This window comes from Dipodomys merriami, unplaced genomic scaffold (assembly GCF_024711535.1).
Source record: "Dipodomys merriami isolate MVZ:Mamm:240054 unplaced genomic scaffold, mDipMer1.0.p SCAF_14, whole genome shotgun sequence".
In the NCBI taxonomy this organism is placed as follows: Eukaryota; Metazoa; Chordata; class Mammalia; order Rodentia; family Heteromyidae; genus Dipodomys; species Dipodomys merriami.
In genome coordinates, this window is record NW_027202715.1 from 29,527,486 (window position 1) to 29,554,362 (window position 26,877).

The 26,877-nt window shown below is 33.8% G+C and overlaps 1 protein-coding gene across 3 annotated transcripts in view; it reads left to right on the forward strand.

Annotated features, from left to right (window-relative positions):
* The window catches only part of Pcdh15 (protocadherin related 15), a 620,145-nt gene that overhangs the window by 335,999 nt on the left and 257,269 nt on the right, over positions 1–26,877 (forward strand). For all 3 annotated transcript variants that reach the window (XM_070020439.1, XM_070020440.1, XM_070020438.1), the window contains 2 exons: positions 4,111–4,221; positions 6,022–6,192. In XM_070020439.1, coding sequence (XP_069876540.1) covers positions 4,111–4,221; positions 6,022–6,192 — 282 coding nt within the window. The remainder of the gene's footprint in view (positions 1–4,110; positions 4,222–6,021; positions 6,193–26,877) is intronic.

Genomic DNA, 26,877 nt, shown 5'->3' on the forward strand with positions numbered 1-26,877 from the left:
AAAACAGTTACTTCTTATTTTATGTCGATGAACAGGAGAATTGGGTTAGTTTAAAATTGTATTCATTTATTATGCATTTTATAATGGGAATTTCATATTCCCATACTATTCTTACATAACAACAAACAATCCTGCTTAAGTGTTACAAACACTTCTTTGTATAAAACTTGGAAACTGAATCTTTTTACCTCATGGATGAAATCTTTTTTTAATATATCTATATCTATATATTTTTATTGTAAAGATACTGTACAAAGTTACATGAGTGAGGTAATTAGTACATTTCCTATGGAGCATTATTATCCCCTCCTTTGTTTTCCCCTATGTTTCCTTCTCTCCCCACCTCCTCCAACTTCTCTCTCCCACCCTCCCTCCGAAGGTGTAAAGTTCATCTTAAAGCTGTCAGCACAACCATGTTTATCGCATATCATATGTTTATCACCATAGCTAAGATATGGAACCAACCCAGAAACCCCTCAGTAGATGAATAGATCAAGAAAATGTGATATATATATATATATATATATATATATATATATATGAATTCTATGCGTCTATCAGAAAGAATGATACTGTCCTATTTGTTAGGAAATGAAAGACTAGGAAAAAATCATATTAAGTGAAGTAAGCCAGGTCCAAAGAAACATAAGTCCCATGGTTTCCCTGATTTGAAATAACTATTATATCTAGGACAAACAGAAAAGGTGAGAAACTATGCACATATGACCATATAAGATGATACTCAATGAAATGAACCACAAGAAAGGGACAGGAGAGGTTTAACCTTTGTTGCTGTGTTCTTAATGTACTTATACTGTGTGATATTTTTGTTTCTTTTGTATGTTCTCCTCCCATGGTTTAACCCCTGTTTTCACTGTATTTGACTCCAATGCCCTGCATCTTGAATATGCATTTTTCTAAATGGAGGAGGGGAAGGGTAATAACAGAATGCTGAAATAAGGATACAGACCGACACATTGTCACAATGAGACATACAAGGCACTATGTTGAAATCTTTTTAACCTTAGTTCTGATGTCAGATCAGGACTTCCAAACACTATTCCCTAAAAGTTGATTAGAACAAGGTTAACTATAATATAATTTTCAATATATCCTTAAATGTGAATGGTTGGGATTTTATTTCTATGCAGGAGAAGGAGTATCAGAAGAAAACAGTAACAATGATCACAGTCTTAATGTTTCTATTAAGATTGAATCTCACATTACCTGCCTAATATCTGTCCCTTTTGAGTGGTCAAAGATTATATAATATTGATAAATTCTCTAGTTTACTTTAGGTAATAATATTAGATGAGTTCCCTACTAATGGTAATCAGTCTATAGATACATCAGCAGATGGATCTGATGGCAGAGACGAGCATATAATGTTTGCCTAGAGACCAATTGGGACAAATCTGACACTGTTTATCAGAGTTCAGAGATAAAATGAGTCATTCCTCACTAGAGGGAGTGAGGAAAACTTGGAGACAAAAAGATAGAAAGAGACAGAAGATACCAGAGGAGGGAAAGATGAAAATACTGGAGATGATTTTAAACAGATGGTGGAAAGTAGGATTAAAATTATTTAAGGGAGGAGAATACAGTAATAAACTTGAATGCCTATCCTACCAAAAAAAAAAAAAACCAAGAAAATTGACAGAACGGGTGAAATAATGACAATTACAAGAAAATGATGAAAAGGGTGACATTGATCAAGATGAATTAATTGTATTCATAAACTGTTAAATGGCAACTTACTTGTACAACTACTTAAAGGTAAGGGCTGGGAAGGTGGCTCAGTGGTAGAGCTCTTGCCTAGCATGCCTGAGGCCCTGGGTTCTATTCCACAGCACCACATAAGCAAAAAGAAAAAGCCGGAAGTGGTGCTGTGGCTCAAGTGGTAGAGCGCTAGCCTTGAACTGAAGAACTGAGGGATAGCGCTCAGGCCCAGAGTACAGGCCCCACGACCGGACCCCAAAAAAAAAATTTTAAAAAAAGGTAATAAAAAAGGAATTTAAAGCCTCTAAGAGACAGAGAAGACATTATGTATTTTTCCATAAACTTGCAGTTAATGACTTAGTAAAGCTCAGCAATGCATATTTGTGACTTAGCTTTATTCTTTGGTTGCCAAGAAATGTACATTCATGAATGTGTGTGTGTGTGTGTGTGTGTGTGTGTGTGTATGTGTGTTACTTTAACAGAACATTCCTTCTTTAGATTGGACTTTCAGTCCTTCAAGCTAACGAGGAATATCAAATTGTATCTAGAAATATGCTTCTGTGAACAAAACATACTTTTTCTGAGAAAATAATGAATGAGCAAAACTCAGTTGTTAGCTAGAATACTGATTATTCCATATTCTCATTCCAATGTATTTGTATCCATGAGGCTCAACACCTCCTTACTGAGCCATCAGAATCCTGTCATGGCATCTAAACTGCAATTGAGTCACTGTCACGCATAAATTAAAAGGTTATGGTGGATGAATCATATCTGAAGAAGCAGTCTCAGTAGCATAAACATTTCTTCTTCCTCTCGTGTGGGTGAAGTAGGTGTGCGAACTCCCCTGCATCCCCTCTCCATCTCATCATTAGAAAGTGGCCATAAACCTTGCATAACCTGTTTTGTGTCCTTGTCTATTCAGTTGCCTGATTTTTCTGGCAACTGTCAAGTTAATGAACCACAGGTTCACTCTGGACTGTCTTAAATGAAGGCAAGATGTTTGGGATATATGGCAGTAAGGGATGGAGCCATAACAGTATGTGATCAGTGAAACTGCCATCATTCAAATAAAATAATGACAACTTTGTTCTTTATAAGTGTCAAAATTATTAAAAGGGGCAACGACTTTGCTCTGTTCCCACACTCTTTATTGATAGACTAGACACTACACAAGAGAACAGAAAGTCAATAAATGGACAAAGGATAGACCAACCCCCACAATCGCTTCCTTGTCCACTGAATAGTCATTCAATGTTATGGTAAGGGAACATGAAGTGGAGAAAGCAAGGAGAGGAATTGCAGGAGAGGTAGGAGAAAGGAGCTATGAGTGATCAAGAGGCAATGTATACATCGATATGTGTACAGTACAATGAAACCCATTAAACAATGTGTGAAAGGAAACACAGAAATATATTGGAGAAGGTGAAGTTGTTCAAGTTGGATCCTACACATTTTGGGGAATATGACAATGAAATCTATGCATCTTGTGAGTATATGCTAATATTTTATACATGATATTTTATCCATTCATTGATCATTGGAGATCATCATTTGGCTATCGTGAGCAGAGTTACAATGAACATGAGAATGAAAGTGTGTTTCTTTCTTTTTATTTCTTTTTTTCATTTTTGTTGGTCATGGGGCCTGAACTCTGGGCCTGGGGGCTGTCCTTCAGCTCTTCAGCTTAAGGCTAGCTCTTTACCCCTTGAGCCACAGCGCCACTTCCAGCTTTTTCTGCTTATGTGGTGCTGAGGAATCAAACCCAGGGCCTCAAGTATGCAAGGCAAGCACTCTAATGCGGAGCCACCTTCCCAGCCTCTGTGTTTCTTTTGTTCTGAGTTATCACCTTTAGATACATATTTAAGAGGGGTTTGGCGGGGTTATAAAGTAAGTCTACTTTACTTTTTGTTTTAAGTTAGTTCCAACAATAATCCCAACAGAAATGTTGAAGTTCCAAGTTTCAGAACCTAACTGAAGCATCTACAAACCGAAAATGGATAATTATTTTCTTTGTCTTCTCCTAACTAAGTGAAATATTTCTTCATTACAATGATTGAAACAGGTGTAAACTTTCAGAATAATTTCATAGAGAGCATGTAATTACCATCGTTGGGTTAGATTAGTCAAGACTCATCACAGTAGGACACCCTGAAGCCTAGGTCCACAGAGACCTAAGCTAGCCTGCAAATGAATATCTCCAAAGCATAAGTAGAAGGTAATAAGATAACATTATGGAAGCCAATGACAATACAATGACCACATATATGTGCATATATATCTATGTATATTTCAAATGATATACATTTTAGGGGTAAATACCACAACATCAACTTAGATCATTCATAATATATTCAAATGAACTAACATTCATATGTTGAACATTTGCAGACTTCCAATGACACCTTTGAAATTCCTCTCATGTTGACTGGAAACATAGTTTTAAGGAAAAGACTCAATTATGAAGATAAGACTCGATACTATGTTATCATCCAAGCAAATGTGAGTACTCCCTCCTGACTTTTGGTTTATGAACTTATGAAGGAAAGAATGCATGTAAATGTGTCTGGTGATCGTATAGTGGGGTGAGGAGATTACATCCTTCACATTATCACTGTACTTTGTGGAAGTTATATATCCTATTCTTCCAGATGGGCAACACAGGGAATGTGTTTAGCAAATCAAACCCACAAAACATGTCATTCACCCACTAAATCATCCTCTAATGTACTATCCATACTCCAATAATGTTTTTGGCTCAGACTGAGTATCTTTAAAATATGATCCACCAAGCAGTTCCAGTACTGTTATCCTGGGAGTGTATTATAAAAGCAGTTTTCTAGAGCCTATCCAAGAAGTTCTAAGTTAAAAAATCTCAGAGGGAGAATGGAAATGATCTACATTTTGCTTGATGTATAAAACTCATTTTAAAAGTACACTTTTAGAGTTCAGTTGTAAACAGGTTTTCAGGAATACTCCCCAACCCTATTTCCCCTTCCTTCTTCCTCCTTGTTATTTGAGAACTAAGTCTGAATTTTAAACCCACTGTATCATTCCTTCCAGTTACTTGGGTATTTTCTGGGAAATAATCTGAAATGGAAGGCTCCACTTCTACAATCACTGACTAAGGCAGCAATATTGGCTTTGTATGTTTTAAATAAAGAAATACAGCAAAATCAAGTTAGTAGGATATTATTTTAAATATTGGTTAGTAATATGCCAGATATCATGTATAAAAAAGACATATATCAAGTATAAAAAGATAAATCCCTGTGTGCTGTTAGGTAACTGACTCAGGGCTATTCTAAATTTGCTGCTTTTTCTTTCTTTCTCTACTGCAAATTCCTGTTATGATACAATATTCTACATGGATCTACAAATGACACTGATAAGTGTTTCTAACCATTTTGCTCAACAAATGAACTACTTTAATATTTTATATTTAAATGTTTTGGATCTATCCTGAGGGTTCTTACATGGCTTGAAAATGAGCCCAAAATAAGCTTGACTGACTCAATATCAAGTTTCATTTAAGTCATGTTATTTGTTGGATTCCACATTTGTCTTTGACCTATTTCCAAAACAATATTAATATAGCACACTGCTAAACATAAAACATACAATAAGTGACTTTAAATAAAAGCAGTATTTATGGGCTGGGAAGGTGGCTCAGTGGTAGAGTGCTTGCCTTGCATGCATGAGGCCCTGGGTTTGAAATCTCAGCACCGCATAAGCAGAAAAAGCTGGTAGTGGCACAGTGACTCAAGTGGTAGAGCACTAGCCTTGAGCTGAAGAGCTGAGGAACAGCACCCAGGCCCAGAGTTCAGGCCCCACAACTGGCAAAAAAAAAAAAAAAAAAAAAAAAAAGCAGTATTTTTCTCAAATTGCATGAATGAAAAGTTTGCAAGAAAACTAATTTCCCACAAGAAACATGTTCAGTTAGGATGAAAAAATTAAACACTTATGCAACATCTAACAATGTGAAGTTTTTCCCAAACTTCCCATTACAATGGCTTATGTCTTTGTAGTTTTCTATACCTACCACAGGTAAAGAGTAGATTGTCATGGTGAACAAGCTGCAATGTATTTAGAACACAGTATCTTTGTAAATTATGTTGCACCTCCCAGGTTTTTGTTTTTTTTCTGAATGCATTAATAAAATTTCCAACTAGTTTGTAAATCATATGTGGTGCATTTGATTTGTGTGATATGATATTACACTATGATTTAGAAAAAAAATTACACATGGCATGAAGATCTTATGTGTGCTATTATAACTACTATTTATTTTTATTTCCACAGGACCGTGCACAAAACCTGAATGAACGGAGAACGACCACCACCACTCTCACAGTGGATGTCCTAGATGGAGACGACTTGGGTCCAATGTTTCTTCCTTGCGTCCTTGTGCCAAACACTCGGGATTGCCGCCCCGTCACCTACCAAGCTGTCATACCTGAATTGAGAACTCCGGTAAATATGCTCTCAAATTGTCAATTTTATTTGAAACACCAAACCCGTTAGGACACGGTTGAAATACTTTGCTGGTGTATTTATTGACAATGACAAGATTCACTAGAACAGTGTTGAAAATAGTTTTGTCCACAAATACTTTCAGAGAATATGGATTGATTTCTGTTTGCTGCATAATCACATCATTTACAACCTGGAAAATACATCACTGAGCAACAATGGTTCTGACACTGATTCTTTTATGTCTCCCACCAATACATTACAGCAGAGTTCAGTTGCCAACGTATTTGGGAACTTCTAAGAAGTCTTGCTCTCATTTCATTAAAGTCAAGATATATAATATACAATAACCTAAATTTTGTAAATTGTGCTAAGCTCTTCACACAGATTAATTGACTGAATGTGTGAAAGACCCTTTTTGCAGAGGTACCACTGTTAAGAAGCTTTCAGACAAATTCATAGAAGTTATGTAAATCACCATGATTATGTTTCTCATTAGTTTTTGTTTGTGTTTGTGTGTGTATATAAAAAAATTTCAGATTTAAGAAGAATAATATAGTTAATATACATTTGAGGCCTGATTTTACATATAAAAAGCAGAGCAGACATATAAACTGGTTTATACTGGAAAATGAATCTATAGATTGACACTGTAATGTTCCATGTGACTGTGACTCATCCTTCCCATGACTGAATTATTAGTTACTTAGTCTTCAGTTGGCAAACAAGAATTTATTATACTGCCTGACACTGGTGATTGCCACCTGTATTCGAAGCTACTCAGAAAAATGAGATATGAGCATCATATTTCAAAGCCAGCCTGAGCAGGAAGGTCTTTGTTAATCTTACATCCAATAAAACTACAAAAGGAAAATAAAAGCAGAAAATAGATCTGTGGCTGAAGTGGGAGAGCACTAACCTTGAGCTAGACCTCAGGGACAGTGTCCTGAGTTCAAGTCTCAGGTCAGTCACATATGATCTTAATGCCATGTATAATTTTTTCCAAATTATAGTATAATATATCACATGAATCATATATATAAATGTATATATATATATATATATATATATATTTGTGACTAGCATGAGGAGAATGAAAGCTCAGTCAAGAACTTGCTCATGTTCTGAATCTTAGGAGAGTGGATTGATGAACTGGGTAGATTTTTGCTGCTTCTAACAAATACAAGAAAGCTGATCTTTAAATATCTCTTGTATATGGCTTTAAAATACTTTAAAAATTACATTTTATGCTAAAATTTAAATGCAGTTGATCCTTATATGTCACTATCATGTTAAACATATTTGGCCATTCTTTAACACTGGGAAACAAAGAATTTATTCTCAAACATTTAATAAGTGTGGGTAATATTTGTTACTTAGGAGGTTATTTTTACTCCCTTGATGATAAATATCTGATTACAATGTCCATAAAAAATAAACTCTAACTGTAATGATCTAGTATCTTTCTAAAGCCAAAAATTCTGTAGGACTTAAGGGATCATCTCATCTTTGTTTCATATGACTTCACTTGGTACACTGTACCTGAAGGCTGGGTTCCACTGATAAGACAGTTAACTCAGATTGGCTGCTGGTTATTGGCTGGTACTCAGCCAAGGCTGTGGGCTGAGCTTCTTGGAGAGTTGGGTTTTATTCACAGTGACATAGATATTTGATGTTTGAGACTGGCTTCCCAAGAAAAAATAGCTGAAGATTTTATGAACAAGCTTTGGAATTTACAGTTACTTTGTCGTCATGAAGCTACCCTTAGCTCAACAGATAGGGAAATATTCCCTCTCCCTATGGGAAGGGCTCCCAAGTCCATATAGTCAAATACATCCATACAGTAAAGAAAATTGCACTGTGGAAATCTTTGCTAAATAAATCCAGGATTTAGTTTCCTATACTCTTGTTCACATTATTCTAAATGAATTTGGGATTACTCGTGGGGAACTAGAGTTTGTTTTGAATTTCACACTGTTATTGTTGCATTTATGGTCTAATGTTTCATTCTTTTGATTTTTTCCCCTATTTTCTTTTATATATCCTGCTAAAATCGAGGAAATTTCCATGAGTATGTTCTTTCTATTCAGTGAGGCAAACAGTTATGCCATCTAAACAGAACATGCTGACTCTAATTGCATACTTGCTGATGCTTTCTAGTAATAATTCTTTCAATTTTTAAAGCTTTGGCATCTATTCATCTATTGCACTGACATGTAATTTTCTACTAGGTACCTCAGAATTATTCTTAACCCTTACGACATGTAGAACATATCAGCTCATAAAACCCTTTAAGGATTAAATTCAGTATAGTTTAAGTAGCATATTTCACTCATAAATCAGGATGTAAAAAAGAAAAAAAAATCAACTTCATATTAAAAATGTGATACCTGGCACCAGTGGTTCACACATATAATCCTAGCTACTTAGGAGGCTGAGATCTGAGGATTGTAGTTCAAAGCCAGTCCAGGCAGGAAAATCCTTAAAACACTCAGAAAACTGGAAGTGGCACTGTGGCTTAACTGGTAGAGCACTAACCTTGAGCTGAGGGACAGTGCCCAGGCCCAGAGTTCAAGCCCAACGAATGACAAAAAAATGTGATAATATGTTTACTAATAAAATTATTTATGAGGATAGATAATATGTTATTTTTAACACAAATAACCATCCTTAACACTAATTAAAATCTTCATAGACATAAGATTTATCATATACTAGATGTAGAAATACATATCTGGAATCTCATAGCTTTCATATCCATTGCCATTTTTCTATTCATAGACATAAGATTTATCATATATTAGATGTAGAAATACATATCTGGAATCTCATAGCTTTCATACTCTATAAGGGTTTTTTTGGGGGGGTATTTCTTTCCTTGAATTATTATTTCACATGTTTTTCAGTATATATGAATATTTTCTCACCAGGCCTAGAAATATTCCTTAGTTCTGTTTTCAAGTCTTGGATTTAATCCTAATAACCAGCAGGCACAAATACTTTTACTTAAGTCTATGACATAATAAAGTCTAATTATTATGTAACTCTTAAGGGTATTTCTTTTGGTTTATCATTATCATATATTTTCAGTTATTAAGAGAATGCTGAGAATTTGTAGCAATCTTCAACACTTATACTTTCTCCTAGTCTCATACATTCCTTAAATGTGTTATCTTCTAGGAATTTCTCCTTTCATGGTTGTTATGGTACCACTTGTACTTCTTAATTTGATGGCTTTGGGTTCATTCTCTTAAATATTTAATGCCTTAAAACAACAACAACAACAACAACAAAAACCCCTCTCAGCCAGCTTTGGTGGCTCATGCCTGTAATCCTAGCTACTCAGGAAGCTGAGATCTAAGGATTGCGGCTCAAAGCCAGCCCGGGCAAAAAAGGACATGAGACTCTTATCTCCACTTACCACCAGGAAACCAGAAGTGGCACTGTGGCGCAAGTGGTAGAGCACTAGCCTTGAGCTGAAGAGCTGAGGGACAGCACCCAGGCCCAGAGGTTAAAGCCCCACAGCCAACAAAAAAACAAAAAATAAAACAAACCCAAAAATAAAACAAAAAAAAACACCTCTCCTCTTGCATGCTTACTTGGCTTATTTTCAAATTTTAGGGATTTTCCAGGCCTCAGGTTTTCATAGTATTTATTTCTCACTGAAGTTTCCACCTAGACTGAGATGAAGCTAGGAATCTGTGTCCTATACCTTCAATCCTAGCTATGCAGGAATATGAAATCCTGAGAATGACAACAGAAGGCAGAATGAGCAGGAAAGACTTTCACACTCCTCTAAAATAGTGAATGAAAAGCTGGTCTGGAGGCATGGCTCAACAGAGGCTTTAATGACCCCCACCTGTGTATCAGTCCCAATGAATCTCTGAGGACATATTCTATATTGCAAGATCCGATATTGTTCAAATAGCTTGGACAACTGTCTTATTTCCAATGCCAATTTACTTATTTAAAAATGTATCCTTTCCAAGCTTTCTACTCTTCTTCAAATCATCTCATATTGAAGCCAAATTTACTTTTTCAAATATAATTCTTGTTTGAACATTTGCTACTTAAAATACAACTTTTAGTGTTTTCAACTATATATCAAACAAATCCCCAAGCGTTCAACATATTATTCGAAGTAATTCTATGAGCATTTCTAACTTGAAATAAATAACACAATGAGGCATCCAAAACATTACATATGGTTCTCAACTTTTCAGGAAATGTCCTGTCCTTCTCTCTACTTGGTTTCATATATTAAGCATACATTTGATATTCAAGGTTCATCCTAAAATGTTAGAACCACCAAATTAAGAAATTTTTGCTTATATTTCCACAAATATTGCCAATACAAATATCAATTTTTAGCTGTACATGGGTATTTACATATTTCCCTTTCATTATCTGAATTTCTCTCTCTGTCTCTCTTTCTTTCTTTCTCTCTCTCTCTCTCTCTCTCTTTCTCTCTCTCTGCTGCTCTTTCTCTCTTTTTATTCCTTAATTCCTTCTTTATTTTGTTGGCTCTTTGTGTAGCTCAGTCTGGACTATAAATTGCTATGCAGTCCAGGCTGACCTGGATTTCTTTATTTTGCTGTATCAGCTTTCTTAAATACTGGGTATCTGCTAGTGCATTTCTTTTTACATTTCTATATCTTTTTATTTCATTCTAATTTGAAACACACTGGCATCAAATAGTAGATATTCAGTAAATGTTAAACTGAATTAATGTATCAGTTAAAATTGGAAGAAATTCATTTATAAAAGAAAGCACTGGGGGCTAGGAAGGTGGCTCAGTGGTAGAGCGCTTGCCTTGCATGCATGAGGCCCTGGGTTCGATTCCTCAGCACCACATAAGCAAAAAGAAAAAAGCCAGAAGTGGCGCTGTGGCTCAAGTGGTAGAGCACTAGCCTTGAACTGAAGAGCTGAGGGACAGCGCCCAGGCCCAGAGATCAGGCCCCATGATCAGACCCCCCTCCCCCCAAAAAAGAAAGCACTGAATGAGTATGAATGAATCAGTAAGGTTCCGTTCCTGCCCCCTCAATAGCAATCAGTTTGTATTCATCTTTAATAAGTATATACAAAAATATGTGTATATATTCCTAATTATAAAATATGATTAAGTATGATGAAAACTCTATCACCTATATACATTTCAACACTCCATTAAGTAAGATAATGCCAATTAGTACTACACCTGATTAATTCCATAAATTAGAGTTTAATAGGTAATATCAGTCAAGTAACTATGCTTTCCAGTTGTCATAGAACATTTTAATTCATTGGTGTTCTAGCACATTGTTTAAAATGTGTGCTGTTCCTGTCAATAGTGTTACAAATATTAAGTTAAATTCTCAATTAGTCTTCATGTTAGTTATTTCCACTATGTTCCTTGTGGAACTCCTTTGGAGACTGATGCACGATTTGTGAATTGGGAAACAGCATTTAAACTAGCCACTCAACCGTTTAATGAGAGGGTTGTTAATCTAAATGTATTGAAGGTATAAATCATAAATAATACTATAAAGTAAACAAGATAAAGTAGATGCATCATCTACTTTTTCTACTCAATAACAGAAACAAATATTCAAAACAATCTTTAAATTCAAGTTGTGAAAATACATAAAAAAGTAGGTCCACAGTACTAAAAATGTAGGTGGGGGGACTATGGGAAGGGATGGAAAGGGGAAACAAAGAGGAGGCAACAATGCTTGATAAGAAATGTATTCGTTATCTTGCTCATGTAATTGTTACTCTTCTGTACCGTATTCTCACAATAAAAAATAAAATAAATAAATAAGTAAAAATTAACTAAGTTTCATCAAGCATTATTATTATTATTATTATTATCATTATTATTATTTTGGGTCTGGTCGTGGGGAACTCTGGGCCTGGGCGCTGTCCCTCAGCTCTTCAGCTCAAGGCTAACGCTCTACGACTTGAGCCAAAGTGCCACTTCTGGCTTTTCTCTTTTTTCTTATGTGGTGCTGAGGAATTGAACCCAGGGCCTCAGGCATGCAAGGCAAGCACTCTACCACTGAGCCACCTTCCCAGCCCATCAAACATTATTTTCAGTAGGAACTGGTATCAAAATTCTCAAAGTTATTGCAAATAAGGGTCCCATCGTTTATGGGACTTATGTTTCTTTGGGCCTGGCTTACTGCACTTAAAAGAATTTTTTCCAAGTTTTTCCATTTCCTAATTTTGGTGTGGAAAGGGGGGGCAGAGATGAGAAGGGATGGGAAGGGGAAACAAAGGAGGAGGCAACAATGCTTGATAAGAAATGTACTCATTACCTTGCTCATGTAATTGTAACCCCTCTGAACAGTATTTTCACAATAAAAAAATAAAAATAAAAATAAATTTAAAAAATAAAATTTAAAAAAACAAGAAAAAAATTCTTAAAGTAATACACGTGAAATGATCAGATAGAATAATAATTTTTTGTTCTTCTTGTCACTGGTCAAAATAGAAAGATGGCTTAGCTTCAGGTAATTGGAATGTGAAGATACTTGCTACTATTATTATTGGAAAATTAATGTATGAAAAAATAAATAATTGTATTTGATTAAATGTCTCAAGCAGCTATTCTGTGGAATAACAAAAGTGAATTACATTTTCATGGACTCTTCCACAAGAAGCTCATCTATATGACAGAGAATAAGTATTGTCAGTGTAGCAAAAGAGAAACTGTTTTCTGATGAGAGAGAAGAGCTTTGGAATTCAGGAAAGAGGTGATAATGTTGTTGCTGAAAATCCAGAGAAAAAGAAAAAAAGACAGAGAGGACCAGAAAGAATTTGAAACTCCAAACACCACTTCTAGAATAGGAAGGATAATTAAAGAAATAACCACAGGTAAGCAACTGTACCCACAGATTGACAGATGGGTAATTCTAGCCACAGTACAAACTTATGCTGTACTTCTGCAGCCTTAAACTCAACACACAGATTTATTTTTATATGTTTTTATTGTAAAAATACGGTACAGAGGGGATACGGTTACATGAGTAAGGTAATGAGTACATTTCCTATCGAGCATTGATGCCTCCTTCTTTGTTTTCCCCCGACCATCCCTTCCTTCCCCACTTCCCCAACTACTCCCCACACACACACTGGAGAAGTTGTGAAGTTCATTTTCAACACAGTGTCTTGTACATCTCATTGTTGCAATGGGTCAACCTATACTCCGATTTAAGCATTTTGTTTTTTCCCTTCCTCTCCCCAAATTAGAAAAGTGTATATACAAGATGCAGGGCACTGGACTCAAATACTTAGAAATCAAAAAATTAATTCCCCCAAAAACAAATCCTCACAGAAACAACTGCCCGATAAATAAGTGGGCTAACGACTTAAAGAGAAAGTTTTCTGAAGAGGAAATAAGAATGGTCAATAGACACCTGAAGAAATACTCAACTTCTCTAGCCATAAAAGAAATGCAAATCAAAACAACATTGAGATTCTACCTTATCCCAGTTAGAATGGTTATGATCAAGAATTATAGTAACAGCAGATGCTGGAGGGGATGTGGCCAAAAGAGAACCCTATTGCATTGTTCAACCCCTTTGGAAAGCAGTATGGAGGTTCCTCAAAAGACTCCTCATAGAGCTCCCCTATGATCCAGCAATCCCACTTTTTGTAATGTACTGAAATGATCAGAAACAAGACCATACTAAATCTTGTATACAACTATGTTTTTCCCAGCATTATTTACCATAGTTAAGATATGGAACCAATCTCATGAAAGAAAAAAACATTTGAATACATTTCTTAGGGTTCATTTCCCTAACATCAAATTAACTGACCTTTTCTGCTTGACTCAGACATATACTAGTTATGGCAAATAAGGGAAACCATGGGACCTGTGTTTCTTTGGGTCTGGCTTACTTCATTTAATATAATTTTTTCCAAGTCTTTCCATTTCCTAACAAATGGGGCAATGTCATACTTTCGAAAAACCACATTGTTTATATAGGGATACAGGTGGACCCATTGCAACAATGAGATGTCGAAAACAAACTTTACAACTTTGGTGGGGGGGGGGAAGAAAGGGGGATGGGAGGTGGAAGAAAATAGGACGGGAAGGGGAAACAAAGGAGGAGGCTACAATGCTTGATAAGAAATGTACTCATTATCTTAACCATGTAATTGTAACCCCTCTGTACAGTATTTTCACAATAATAATTTTAAAAAAGATATGGAACCAAACCAGATGTCCCTCAGTAGATGAATGGATCAAGAAAATGTGGCACACACAAACAGACACACACACACACACACACACACACACACACACACACACACACACACACACACATACACAATGGGATTCTATGCCTCCATCAGAAAGAATGACATCACCCCATTTGTTAGGAAATGGAAATACGTGGAAAATATTATACTAAGTGAAGTAAGCCAGACCCAAAGAAACATAGATCCCATGGTTTCCCTTATCTTCAATAAGTAGTATATGTGTAGAACAAGCCAAAAGGGTCAAAAGCTATGTACATTTGACCATATAAGATGATGTTAACTGAAATGAACCCCAAGATAGGGACACAAGATGTTTTATCTTTGTTGCTGTTCTTCTTAATGTACTTATAATGTACTATGTGATTGTTTTTTGTTTCTTTTGCCTGTTCCTCCCCCACGGTATAACGCACAGATTTATAATGACAATGACAGTTACTAGGCCAGAGCTCTAAAGAGATGCATCCAAAGAGAGAGAGAGAGAAAAAGAGACAGGCTGACACAGAAAGACAGAGAAAGATCCTGTTGTAATGTTTGAGACTAACTTACTCCAGGGATGTGAAAGTTAGGAAAACATCATGACCCCAGAAGACCTTGGATTCCATTCTGTAGAATCTGGATGGAGAAAGGATATGAGGTATGCTTGTGGAGGAAGAAAGGTTCTGTCATAGACCCAGGGAAGTGTATATACTAAGAAAGTAAAAGACACAGTGTTTGGTGTCCCTGCTTTCTCTAGCAAGGAACACATTCTTCACCTGAGGATCATTGCAGAAACAGAGAACCAAACCTGTTTGAGACCTTAGCCTCTAGGAGTTGCCTCCTAACTATATCAGTTTGATGCCAGGTCTGATGCCAGGTGTGGGAGCTCTGAACTGGGGACCAGACAATCATGTGTTTTCTCCAAGTTTTCCTAACAAATAGATGATCCACTGCTCAGCAGATTCTGAGAACAGGATAAGATACCTCCAGAAAAGGCTTTAAGGCTGGGTGCCGGAGTCTCATGACCGCAATCCATTAACAAAAACAAAAGCAAATAGCCACAATAACAACAAAAATAGGTCTAGAAGATCATATTTGAATTCTAGCCTGGAGAAAAAAGTCAGTAAGACTTAGTTTCTAAAATAACCTGCAAACACCAGGTTAGAGATATAGCCCAACTGATAGTGTTAGCTAAATAAGCAAGCAGAACAACCATTGAGGGGAATTCAAACAACAATACAGCCAAAAAAAATTAAAGACATAGAAGTTCTGAAAAACATGAAGCTCTCAAAGTGAAAAGTTTGATATATCAAATAAATCTCATAATTTGTAATCCTTATGAATAGACTGAATCAGGTTGAAGATGAATTATCAGGACTTGAAGACAAAGTAGAACATCCACATAAAGATTAAAACAATAAGAAAATGACTTAATAATTAAATGATTGAAGTAGTCCAACTTACAAAGTATATGCATAGAAAGAGAAGTGGAAACTAAAGAGATAGAAAGCATACTCTAAAAATGTTAAAATTTTCACAAAAATTGAAAAAGAAATTCACATACTTGAAAATTTGAGTTATGTATTCCTACAAAAAGTGCATAACAGTTAAACAAAAGACATGTTATTCAACTTGCACTTGATATTCGTTCCTCTTTATAACAATGCATTCCAAAATGCTCATTGTTTACAATATGGGGGAAGAATTTACAAAGATACTATTTATCTTTGTATTTATTTATGTGAGCAACTACATCAGTTACTCAACATTATTTACTTTCTCAATGCAGGATAGCTAGTAAGAACTCAGAATGGAAATTCTCTGTTATGTTAGGAATATTGCTTAATAATTCTAAATCTAAGTTTCTCAGTTTATGCTTGAATGGGAATACAATTATATATAGTATATAATATTACATTATATAATATATGATATATATATATATCATCTGTGCTATAACAATTTATGTATCAAAGCAAAACTATGGTCTTTTTAATACTATTTATTATTATTATTATTAATTCTACATAAATTCTATCACTTATCTAGGTGTGGACTTAGAGATGCATGGGAAGACTAAGAAAGCATCAGGCTCTGAGTTCAAATTTCTGTACCAGCAAAAACATAATGCACAACGAATACTGAGTTTTATAAGTTGGCACTATTAGTACATATGAGTTGTTTTATTTATAATTAATTCAGTATATTTTAGCCCTTTACAAGAAAGAAATACTTTTATTCAAAAGAACAGTAGCAATTTTTTTAACAACCAGATTTGGCATTGTCCCTGATGATGCTAAATTAATTATGCAGTACATTATTGCTTTGGGGAAAAGCAATGGATGATGCAAAATGCCACAAGATAAAATTGTGAGCCAAAAATATTTCAATGAATCACATTTTAAATGTCAGCCAGGAAAGCACTTATTGGCACAGTTCTTCTTTTTTTAAAATAAATATAAAAATAAAGGATTTTAATAGAAGATCTTCAGATTGTCTCACAGAGCCTTCTGTCCTGAAGAGCAGCCTCATGCTCCAACTGCAGGTAAAGACAGGATTTCACTCTTTATAACACTGAAATTCTGCCTTTGTGCCCTGCACATGGATGTAGAGAGTTTTAACTATCAATATTCCATGCCCAATCACCAGGATAGGATTCTTAAGCTGACTTATGTAATTCCAAGTATCTAGAGACTGCTTGCAGTAAATATAATTTTTATAGTTTTATTTTGAAATTAGTCAAATAATTCTGGCTTCCATGACAGTTGATGTGTTAGAAGTTCATTGTGGCTTCAGAGAATCTGTGATTGACAACTTTAAAAGAATAGAAACTAAATTTGAGGAACTATAAATTACAACTATATTTTCTAGGGATTGGACCTGAAAATTATGATCAAATATGACTTTAGGAATGAGATGGACTCTTTTATCCCTGTATTCAAATGTAAATGAGAAAGAAAATTCGTGCTTGTAATGTGAATCACATTTGTTTAGAGAACTTGTTAAAACATCTGTGGTTGGACCAAAGAGTTGATGATTGTTTAGACTGGGGAGCAAAAGGATTCAGTGAATATACATAGTTCTAAATGCTGTGGGATCAGACTGACAATGTACGCAGTTGTCAGACAGTCTGCTAGGCTTTTTATGTTACTGCTGACAAAAAGCAAATCAAATCTCTGTAAGGAAGTCTAAACTTTTCAGTAGTTTTCAGTAGTAAATGTCAAGCAACACTCGCCTTTCGCCACAAAATTAAGTATTATAAATCATTCCAAAAACCATTCTCGCTTTAACACTGAATGAACATCTCTTTTTACTTACCTGTATAGGTGGTATTGTTTTTATTACCTAGGTAAGAGTATGTTTGATGAGTTACTGGGTATTTTATTTCTTTATATACTTGCAGTAGTACTTTGCATTAAGGACCTGATATTTATCTTCAATTAAATAATAGTTATATTAAGTTACCATGGGCAAGATTTACAGTTTAATTATAGACTGCATAACTTCCAGATTTATTAATCTCATTTGCAGATGGTAATGCTAAAATTATTCTCTCCAGTATAGTTATCTTTGCACCTGTAATATCTAAACATAATTTTAAAATACTAAGCAAAGAAAATAGATGATTTACTTGTAAAAATTAAAGGTCCACATTTCTGAGTGTCAGACTCTTAACTCCTTGATGGCATTTAAGCAGATTAATTATGATTTATGTCATAAAATCAACTAGAGTTAATTCCTAATGAGTACACCAATAATATTATTACAAAACAGTGTTTTAGATGTTTAAGCAAGGTGTTAATGTTGTTAAGATTTATATTTCCACTTAATGAAATTTTGATAGAGAGGAAAAATACAATATTTGGGAAACAAATAGAACTTTTTCTTTTATATATGGACATTTTCATTTTTTTATACATACTCAAGATCCATGTGGTGTTTATTTAAATCTGGCCTTGCTGTAATTATTATGTTCTGTTTTTATATAAATATTATTATAACATTTTTATTAGACAGTTTCTTGAAAGATTTCAAATTTCTTAATATCAGAAAATTAATTGTTCATCCCTTCCAATTGGAAATAGTTAAGTACAGGCTGAGCATTACATTTAATTGAAAACAAGGTTGTGTGCTTTATGATAATGAAATTCAGGTCAAGTTTTGGGCCATATTGGCAAAATAAATATATACATAATAATAGTTACACATATATGTGTATACATACATATTATACAGTATCATATGCAAATATATGATGGTAAACAATTGCTTTTGTTTTAAGCACTTTTATAGTGTTTTATAAAAGTTGTCCGAGCACCAGTATCTCATGCCTTTAATCCTAGTTACTCAGGTAGATGAGATCTATTCAAAATTATCAAAGGCAGGAAAGCATATGAAACTCATTATCTCCAATTAACTACAAAAACAAAAACAAACACAAAAAAATACAGCCTCGGCAGGAAAAGTCCATGAGCCTCTTATCTTTAACTATCCACCAAAATGTCAGAAATGGAGCTGTGGCTTAAGTGGTATAGGGCTATCCTTGAGAAGATAAAGTTCAGTGATAGTGCTCTGATCCTGAGTTCAAGCCCCATAACTGGTTCAAATCAAAATAAAAGTTCTGGATATTAAAATAAAAGTTCATGGTATTAAATATCATGAAACAGACAAGTTGGCTCTACAGACATCTGCCATTTTCAATTTTGTATTTTAATTTTGTACTTGGCAGGAAAAGTTGAAACACAGGAAACTGACCTGATTTAAAGAGCTGACATGAAAGAACTCCTTTGAGCAGGAGCATATAAAAGAAACATACAGTGACCATTTAAGGGAGGTAAAGCACATTCAATAACACTGAGGATTCATATATATATATGTATATATATATATATATATATATAGAGAGAGAGAGAGAGAGAGAGAGAGAGAGAGAGAGAGAATTGAAAAGGAACAAAAAGGACTAAGACCTCATGAAAGTTAGGGGTAATAAATATATTGTCACTAAGATTAAAACTTCAAAACAGACAGTGAACTATGAGCTGCAAAGCAAAATAGCAAAATAGATAAGTGAATTATCAGAGTATTCGTTCAAAAAAGGAATAATAGAAGAAAGAAAGTTAGGAGTTAAGAGTAAAGAAAACAGAATATTATGTGTATATATACATATATAAATATATATGGGATTGATGAGGACACTAGGAATGGTGCTGAGAAGATAGAATGGAGATAAATTGCTTTGTGCATTACCTATAAATTCACTGACTATAATCCATAAAATCTGTAATCACAATTAAAAGAGAAGTGTAGGGTAAATTCGAACAGACTTTCAACATAAAAGTCTAATTTGTAACGTGATAGCTTAATGAAAACAGTGATCCTGCATGAATATCATTTTAATGAAATATGTCTTTCAGCCATGTCAAAACAAGTTTTGATGAGCTGATGCTTTCAAGGAAAGTCTCAAAGCACAATAAAAGGCTTAATGTAGCATATGACTTTCTTCTCCCCCTTTTTCTGATAAATCAGACATCTTTTACATGCAGTCACCTGATAAGTGATTTAAATAAATGTCACTGTAAACACCTGAGGCATAAAAAGGTTAAAATTATAAAGATGTGTGTTACAGACAATTAATTTTTATACATCTTAGGCTGCTCCAAGAAGGGCAGAGATAATTAAAAGAAAGAGCTACTAATTCTAATGGGAAAGTGAATGAGATTTGAGAGGTCAATCATTATCTCATCCTTTGTAAGAAATGTATATCAGAAAACACATATTAAGAATGATCTCATAGTTTAGTTGAAAATTAATACAGTGTTAGTACCAGTGAATATTTTCTTTATTATCTAAAATTCAAAATATCTGCATCCCCTTCACAATGGCAAACAATTTCCATCCATATGTACAACTATTTCATTGGAAGAAGTGACATTCCAAACATTTTAAATTATTTATATATACAATACTTATTTATATATACAAGTATATATACAATTATTTATTTTTATATTCAATAATTTATTTATATATACAATTATTTATTTATATATTACAATTATTTATATATACAATAGTGTTTTATTGAGAGATAAAGAATATTTAAAGATACCTATTTAGACATATTTACAAGTCAGATCCAAATGAATATCAATATACTATATTTCCCTCCAATAAAAAGCAGTCATCTCATCAGCAGAATACAGTTAGATTACGAACAGTTAAATTTAACAGTTAAATTACAAGAATATGCTCACAAAAGAACCTTCTGTACTTAGTATGTTTGGGTGTCAATGTTAATCTATGTATTTATTTTTGATAGCATATATTGTTTGTACAAGGAACTTCACTGATTTATTTTGCATATAATGACTCTTAATCCTATTCATCTCATCCATCAGTCTTCTTCATTCCCTCATTCATCCTTTCACAAAATAATTTCAAAAGGTTCCATTGTTCTATTCAGACATGTATGTAAATACTTTAACTATATTTGCCCTTCCTGTTTCCTACTATTCCCCACAACAATAAAACCTGTTACACAATATCATCATTAATTTTTTCTGGTGTATATTATTTATGTAAATGGGTCGCACTCTGCTATTTCACTGTTACTTGATAACATCCTTTGGAATGAATGACCAGTGAGTTCACAACACTTGAGCAGTCTCCTTAAAATGTCTCTCCTGCCATAATTAGCTATTCTTATCTAATTACCATATGTGACAAAGATAATTCTAATATCAATATATATGGCTGGAATATTTGAACCATAAATAATTGCATATGTAATGGGTTAAAAATATTTTCCACTGTTGTTGATGAACTAGTGTGAGTCCTGAATGATTAGACATATGTGCAATTAATCAAATAACAGGCTAGAAAACTGGATCAACATGAGCTATAAATAGAATATATTTCTGTGGACAGCTATAAATAAAATTAAAATCATATCCTCAGTGCCTCTTTTTCCTTAAATGTGATGAACAACAGCTGGAATGATTGCCAATAATATTCCTTTGCTTCTGGATAGGAAGTGGAGTAATATGAATACTTACTTGTACACAAATTACTATAGTACAATCTAGCTGGAAGGGTGTTGATCCAATTAAATGTTGGGCATTTTCCAATCTTGTCTTGTGCCTATAGAATATTCTGAAAAACATTCTAAAATGTAGATGATCAGATATATTAAATTTAATTGTATTTCATTCAGTTACCTTTCAAAATAAGTTTTAGGAATATAAACACTATGTAGAGTTGAATTCTTTCATGTTGTAAGAACTAATTTTGAGTTAGAGAATATTTGGATTTTATTCATTTGCAGCTTATATACTCTCTCTCTCTTTCTCAGTTAACTGGGCAAATGCACTGATATCAATTTTCAAGTAATCACAAAATTAAAGCAAAAGCAGATCTTCTGATATTTGAAAGGTATATATTTTCAAAGAATCCTCTGAAAAATATTGTTGGTTCTTTTCTATTTTTTTTTTCTTTGTTATGGGGCTTGAATTGAGGTCCTGGGCACTGTCTCTGAGCTCTATTGTTCAAGTATAGAAATCTACCACTTAGAACTACAGCATCAGTTCTGGTTTTTTGGTGGTTAAAGGGAGATAAGAGTCTCACAGACTTTCCTGCCCAGTTGGCTTTGAGTTGTGATCCTCAGATCTCAGCCTCCTGAGAAGTTAGGATCACAAATGTGAACCACCAGCACTTAGCTGTCAGATTATTTTTCCCTCTTTTTAATATGGTAGAAACTGAAACGTGACCATATACTATAGATAATATATGACTATATACTATATATAATAATTTTAAAAACTTGTTGTCTTTATATCTTCTCTGAAAATTATCACATGACACACCACATTTTAATCTCATAATTTATTTTTGGAATTCAAACCCACCACTTTTTTTTTTTTGGTCAGTCCTGGAGTTTGAACTCTGGGCTTGGTCACTGTCCCTCAGCTCTTCAGCTCAAGGCTAGCATTCTACAACTTGAACCACAGTGCTACTTCCAGTTTTCTGGTGGTTAATTGGAGATAAGAGTCTCATGGACTTTCCTGCCTGGGCTGGCTTTGAACCCTGATCCTCAGATCTCAGCCTCCTAAGTAGCTAGGATTATAGGCGTGAGCCACCAGCCACTCATTATATCAAGCTTTTTAGTAGTAAATGTCCTGTTACACTCACAATTAAAACAGTGTCTCTCAACTATTAACCTCTAGATAAGGATTTTTGAGTTATTTAAGAAAGAATAACAGTTTATTGTTTAGAATGTCTGCATGTTTTTGGAAGTTTTAATCTGCTACTATTTTTGAACATCATTTGTTAAAATATGAAAATTTGATAGGATTCTCCATTGTATGTGCACAGCTTCTTTAAAAAAAGCAAATGAACAAATAATATGATTGTATTCTGAAGGGGTGCTGGAAGAAAAACCAGTGTCTTTATAGCTCATCCCCAACTTTCGTTCAAAAGAGTGCCTTTGAATTCTTTTTGTTATTTTATTTATTTATTTATTTATTTTTATTGTGAAAATACTGTACAGAGGGGTTACAATTACATGGGCAAGATAATGAGTACATTTCTTATCAAGCATTGTTGTGTCCTCCTAGTAGTGTATATAATAGAGGATTCATTTGATTTAATACTCTAAGAATGTACATGTTACAATGTAGAGTATACCCACAGAAAATAATCAAATATAATCTAGGTTCTTGACACTGTACTGACAAGTGCTTCATTGAGTGCAGTGATAGAGATAAAATTCCCCCGTCCCTTGATGGAATAGCAGTCTATCAAAGAATGTAAATTCAAACTTTAAAGACTATACCCAATGAGTCTGTTCATTTTCCCATACAATAATGCATTATGTGTTCAGAGATTAAATGAACACTCCTAAAGTAAATATGTACAATAATTCATTTCAGGTGTATTTTATAATAATGTGAAGACTTTTAGGCAAAAATCTTACTCATTTTATCATTTGTCATATATACCATTTAGAAATAATCTGTAAATATTTCAGCTATTTAGTATATTTATGAGTTCTCTTTTTGTAAAATGAAATGCTTCTCCAGACATAGTTTATGGTAGTTTTTTTATACTTACAAAAGAGAAACCCATTATCTGTAGGTGACATTATAGTTAACAGCAAAGAAACCCAAGGAAATTACAGTAGTCTGCTTTTGTGAAGGAAAAAGGAAATGTCAAAGAGAAAATTTTTATGGTTCTTTAATCACAATCATCAAATTGTAACAAATGGAACTTACAAATCGAACTCCACACTTTTGTCTGAATTGCACATGAGTTTGTAACATTCCTGCATACTAAGTGAAGAATCATACTTTATAATTCATTTCATTTGGCTTTCAACACCATTATTCTGCTGGAGACATTTCTATAAAGCTTTTCTGCTATAGGAAAAGCTATTTCATAAACACTGTGATCAAATATCTATGCAATTCCTCCTTGATCTATTTCTTTCTTCTTTTCTTTTCTTTTTAACTTTCAGTGGGGGTATCATTGCTGGAATAAACTGCTTTGTTGCCACTTCAAACTGACTCATTAAACTATACTTAACTATTCTTTGTAAACTTGTTTGGATACACCTCACTACCTACCAATTTGAGGAAAAGATTGGTTCCTTTTGTTCAGAAAACACATGCTCCTTAATAATATGATGTCTTATAACCACATAGTGCTTTGTTTTCTTTCACTTTCTCATTTATCCTCATTTACCTCCCTTCACTGAAGGCTGAACATATGCTGCCCAACAGCAACTTGAACTAATTGACTATGTTTCTTACATATTCTCCAAATTTAATTTCCAGTTGCTCATTTTTTTTGTGATTATGAGATTGAGACACTGTGGTAACAATGCTATAAGTATAAGGAAGTATAGTGATATTCATATTGCTAGTCCTGGGGTTTGAACTTAGGACCTGGGCACGGTCCCTGAGCTTCTTTTGCTCAAGGCTAGCTCTCTATCACTTGAGCCACAGCACCATTTCCAGCTTTTTCTGTTTTGTGGTACTGAGGAATTGAACCCAGAGCCTCAGCTGCAGGATATATTTTAAGGATCATGGCAAATAGAGAATTTGCCAGTTCCCATATATACCCAAAGTAGTTAAGAGATGAATGTTATCTAATGAAGATAATGCTCATCAAAAATAATTTATCAACATTCTTCTGGTAGATTTTTGAAAAGGCCATAAATCAAATAATTTCTTTGATGAAAATGCTATTGACAAATGGATAAAATTATTATCTTTTTATGTTATCTTGGAATTATTTTCAGATTTACAATTTTGTATTAATAGAGATACTGACATCTGCCACTATAGAAAACATTACTGAGAAGTAGATATGGGATATGCTAAAAATTTTTTGTCTTGTGTCCCAGAATCCAGGCCTGTGGTTAGTATATTATGGCCTCATTTATTGATTATTTGACTAAATAACTAAATTCTCTCTCATGTGTACAATTATCTGTAAAATCTTCAACTCTTCTGGAACCATCTCAGAATCTATTAATAGAAAATGGGAGTGCCTCAGCCAGCCTTATCCAATGAGACTGTGATCTTTCACTCGGGTATTACCACTTATACATAGAAATTTAGATCTAGATCTTTTATTGTAGTGAAGATAAACTTAACTAAAATGGGAAATTTTATTAGATTCCAAGTAAAGAAGAAAAGAACTCATGAGACTGTTCACTTTCTCTGATGTTCATGGATGGCTGCACTGACATAACTGTATCAGTAGCACCTGAGAGCTAACGGTTCCATTGAGTCATCCTTTTTCTAAGTTCTGTATCCATGATAGAATAAATGCAGGGCTTATTAGTGTCCAACATCTTGTACACTGCATGCAATATTTAACACTACAGTAAGGAAATGTAAAAGTCTGTCTGTTTGTAAGGCTAGATCCCTGCAAAGTATTTAAGTCTCTCTCTCTCTCTCTCTCTCTCTCTCTCTCTCTCTCTCTCTCTCTCTCTCTCTCTCTCTCTCTCTCTCTCTCTTTCTCTCTCTGTATACGAGAACACATTTCTCTCAATTTGTATTTTACTTACAGATTTTTAACAGTGGGAAGGAGAAAAAGGATTGTTGGGGGCCTATAAACCCCTAAGACCCATAAAAGAAGAGAGTAGGTAGATGACTTTCATTCAAGTCATAAATAATTTTAATGTAGACTTACTTATCTGATTCTTCTCCTGAGTGAAAAAAGCTGTTATTCTGTGTTAGATGAATGATTTATATTAATATATAAAGTTATGAAAAAGGATATAATACATTGAAATTCTTGCACAAAGTAGTATTTATTTTTACTTATATAAAATTCATTTATCTTTCATTATAATTTGTTTATTAATAGATTCTTTCCCACTACTGTATTGGGTAATTTATCATACCTATAGTTTTATTTATAAAAATCTTTTTGTGTATACTTTTTTCAGTGTCTATCATCCCACATTTTCTTTCTTCCAAGATCTATATATGGCTTTTACATTCATTTCCTTATACTTTTAACTATTTCTGGTTTATTTCAGACTGAACCTCACAGTAATTTTGATAGAATATTATAGATTATGGCCAAACAATTAGTATTTGGAAATGAATACTACATTGACTTAGATCACTAATAAATGTTATTAATAATAGAAATACTATATGATAGAAGATAAATTTTACTAATACTTTCACATGTTAATAGAAAACAAATGTTATATCATAACTAATGGTATGACAAATGTCGATAAGACATGACTCTCATTCATGAGAAATTTGCTATTACTAAGAATTGTTCCCTTAATTAAAGCATAAGACATTGCCCAATACTATTTTCTCAGCATTAATATATATAATTAATATCAGCTTTATATATTTGTGATATTAAATTATTATCAAATTATGCACATTAAATTATTTTTGTGTGCAAATACTTAGGCTTGAACACTGGGCTATAGCACAACACCATAGCTGTTTTGCTCAAGGCTAACACCCTATCACTTGAACCAACCCTCTTCTTTCAGTATTGAATTCTTAAGACAACTTGAATATCTGATGTCTGAAATAATTGTAACCATAGTTACTCAATATTATAAAATGTTTACTTTTAGATTTGGGGATTCATGTTGAGCATCTGCAGCTCAGATTCTGGCGATATAAATGACTAAAACATGATAATCAAATTATTACCTAATTATTCTTGGATTATTCACTTTTTGCTTCAAAGAATGGATTGTAGTGAGAATATAGTCATATTAAAATTGTCTAAAATTACCTTCTAAGAATTTGGATACATTGTATTTAAAGTATGAGTTTGTATTGTGTTTATATTTAGATGCAATTGTTAAGATATAACATTATGGGGGCTGGAAAGGTGGCTCAGTGGTAGAACGCTTGCCTTACATGCATGAGGCCCTGGGTTCGATTCCCCAGCAACACATAAGCAAAAAGA